This window comes from Poecilia formosa, unplaced genomic scaffold (genome assembly GCF_000485575.1).
Source record: "Poecilia formosa unplaced genomic scaffold, Poecilia_formosa-5.1.2 Scaffold168, whole genome shotgun sequence".
NCBI lineage: Eukaryota > Metazoa > Chordata > Actinopteri > Cyprinodontiformes > Poeciliidae > Poecilia > Poecilia formosa.
Window position 1 is genome coordinate 725975 of NW_006800107.1, and position 3422 is coordinate 729396.

Below are 3422 nucleotides of genomic sequence, written 5' to 3' on the forward strand. Positions count from 1 at the left end.
GTTATGTTTTTAGGGATGGCACGAGACCATCACACATTTTAGCACAGAAATGGAATATTAAATATTGGTAAAATGTATTAAGTATTTAATATCTAGGTGTTTTTTATGGGAATATGGATCTTTCAGATTATTTTGAGAAGCAATTTCAATCATATTTTACATTTTATTGTATCATGTAGCGTGGACCGCTGGTCTTGGTCTTGACTCGGTCTCGACTTTCATCGGTCTTGGTCTTGACTTGGTCTCGGACCCTAAAAGTCTTGGTCTTGTCTCGGTCTTGATACACTCTGGTCTTGGTCTTGTCTTGGTCTCGGGTTAGGTGGTCTTGAACACAACACTGATACACACAGATACAACATGTCTTCATCTAAGGAGTCTACAAAGTAAACGTCCATGCAGTTTGATCGATTTTCCAAACCACATTGTGAAAGAAAACGAAACAAACAGATGAAGATATTCTATCAAATCAAGTTCTGAATATTTGGAACAACTTGGATAGATGAGGCCAAAGTTCACAGTGTCATGTTTGGAGACGTCATATGACAACATCTCAATTCTAACTGCTGAGCACAGTGGAGGAGGACTGGTGATGTGGGATTGTTTTTAGAGATGTCTTCTACGAGGACTGAACCGTTTTCAGCCATTAAACCAACCATGAACCTTTCTGTGCGTCAGAGAATCCTGAATGTGAGAATGTCTCTGAAACTGAAGCTTCAGCCAAACCGGGTCATGATGTGACGTCACTGGTCCATAAGCATGAGATGATTATGATTCCCACAGTGGACAAGAAGGTAAGCAGTTTAAATGTAAAGGAGAAAAATAAACTGAGGACTGCACAGTGGTGCAGGTGGTAGAGCCAGGTGACTGTGTGTGTGTGTGTGTGTGTGTGTGTGTGTGTGTGTGTGTGCATGGTGACCCCGCCTCTCGCCCAGGACGTTGGCTGGAGAGGAAGCAGCAATAAGGGAAAAGGGTGTATAGAAAACGGATGGATGGAAAACAAACCGAAACCAAAATGATGATATGAAAAACGAGTTATTTAACAAAGTGTCTGTGAGGAAAAAGGAAAATATGAACTTAAAATTATTACTTTTGGTTAATCAAATGTTAATAAAACTCTACAGATTTCCTGTTTCATAATTAATAAACAGAAATGAGGGACAGAGAAGAGTTTTAACAAATGGTCCAGGCAGGTTTTGAACCTGAGACGGTCCAGTCAAAGTCTCTCAGCCTCAGTTTACAGGTGAGTTTGAACAACAAAGAGCTAAAATTAGAAACCTTACATTTCATAGACTTAATTATTAGATTATTTCTTCAAGAAAACAGCTGCTACTGTATTTCACTGACTGATAAATGTCAGATTTTTTTATTAGTTATTAATTGCAGCTAAATGTATTTATATAAAACTAAGTGTTTCGTTCTCTGACAAGTTTAGAAAAGAGGAACCTGCAATCATTTCCTGTCACTGTAGATTTCCTGAGAGCTAAAGATGGTGCAGATGTGTCACAACTGTTTCATGTACAAAAGTAGTTCCACTTTTCCACCCATTAAAAGTTCATCGAGTGATTTGATGTTTTTTCTCCAAACTCCATAGGAAACGTGTTTGTGTCGATACTCACATATTGATGATTTTCATTGGTTGAATCTTGATTTTCTGAATCAAAAGAAAACACCATAATCATTTTTAACATTTTTTGGTGATCGTACCAAACTTCTGCTTATTTTTAACCACTGTTGCTTCACTGCTCTGTGGTAACTATGGAAACAGTTCTTCCTCATTCTGAGAACCATCTTTCTCAGAGTTGGATGTTAGAAGGGAAATAAAACTGAAAATATCTGCAGCTCTTTGAACTCAGAGAAATTCACATGGAAGATGACCAGTTTGCTAGAACAACTAATAACTAACTAAATGAACCACCTTCATCATATTGGAAACACACAGCAGTCAGTATGCTGCCTTCAGCTGAAAGTGCTTATAGAGTTTACTCAACTTGGATAATAATGGGGATTTCACTCTGAACACAATGTGCTCCAAACCGTTTGGTTAGACTTTGACTATGCCATCCTGACACTCATGTCCATGTAACCAACATTTGCATGACAACACATGCCCAGGAGCCTGTTGTTATAATCCAGGCCTGAATTTTACAGCTGATGAAAACATGAACAAAAAAAAAAAAAAGGTTTTGCCCTCTATGATATTCTTGAAGTTTTAGAATAACTTTGCGTTTTCATCCAAATAAAGCAGCTTAATCAGGTTATTTAACAGGAAGTCTGGATGCTGCAGCCTTTCTGAGTGACTAATGGTTCATCCATTCAGATTGTTTTAGACATTTTGTTCCTGCAGAACATCAAGAAGAACCTTCAGCCAACAGGAACGTTCACCATCAGATCAACGGAGGGATCAAACCCCCACACCTCTTCCACAACCACCACACAGCTGGGCTAACACACCTTTAGAGGGACAGTATTATGTCTGCAGCTCTGAGGAGGAGCTGCGACGTGAAGGCGGAGCTAGGTCCAACCAGGCGTTTTGCACAGCTGAATGGTTCTTAAACATGCATGAAAGCATCAAGGCAGCACACCAAGTATGTTTTAATGAAGGAATAACATTATAACATAATGTAAAACTCCAAAAAGTCGATTTTCCATAATACTGCCTCTGGAAGTGAAAACATCTCTGACTGCAGTTTAAGGCGATGATTTAGAGAACCACTGGTGTCTGGATTCCTCCTCTAACAGAAGATTTAAATAGAAATCTGATCATCACATGTTTGCACACTCGACAATATCAGATTTTAAATTTGTCATTGAAAGATCTTTCACTAATAAAGACGTGTTTTTAAATAACGTTTTGTCTGTATATGAAGCTTCTAGTGAAATAAACTCAGTACCTGTTGTGGTTTTGTGATCCTCTTTATTTCTGGTTTTCCTGAGTTTGATGAAAACAGCAGCAAAAACAACCAGCAGCAGCAGAACGCCGATCACTGATCCGAGGATGATGAGGATGATGGAGGTACTGGTGTTACTTTTAACAGCAGTACCTGTGCTGTTAGGAGCTGCTGCTAAAAGATTCAGATTACAAATCATCCAATAGATAATATATGCTGGTCTTAAAAAGATATCACTAGATTTCAATAGGCATTAATGTAATCACACACTTTACTCAACTTTTGGATTCATAAGATGACATCATACCTTCATGTTGGTAGTGAGCTTCTACCTTCACTTCATTTCCTCCAACAAACAGGCAGGTGAATCTTCTGCTGCTCTGAAGATTCACAGTGAGAAAAGAAACACAACCAAACTGTCCTCCTGATTTATATCCATCACCTTCACCAGTCAGTTCACTTCCTGTTTCATCCAACCAGAGGAGACTTTTAACTGGACAAGTACCTGAAGAACTGAATCTCAACAGAGAACAG

At 38.7% G+C, this 3422-nt stretch overlaps 1 protein-coding gene across 1 annotated transcript in view; it reads right to left on the reverse strand.

The window, feature by feature from the left end:
* The window catches only part of LOC103146782 (uncharacterized), a 30375-nt gene that overhangs the window by 3720 nt on the left and 23233 nt on the right, over positions 1–3422 (reverse strand). Inside the window, exons 10-11 of the mRNA XM_016677898.1 lie at positions 2892–3062; positions 1617–1651 (exon numbers count right to left, since the gene is read on the reverse strand). Coding sequence (XP_016533384.1) covers positions 1617–1651; positions 2892–3062 — 206 coding nt within the window. The remainder of the gene's footprint in view (positions 1–1616; positions 1652–2891; positions 3063–3422) is intronic.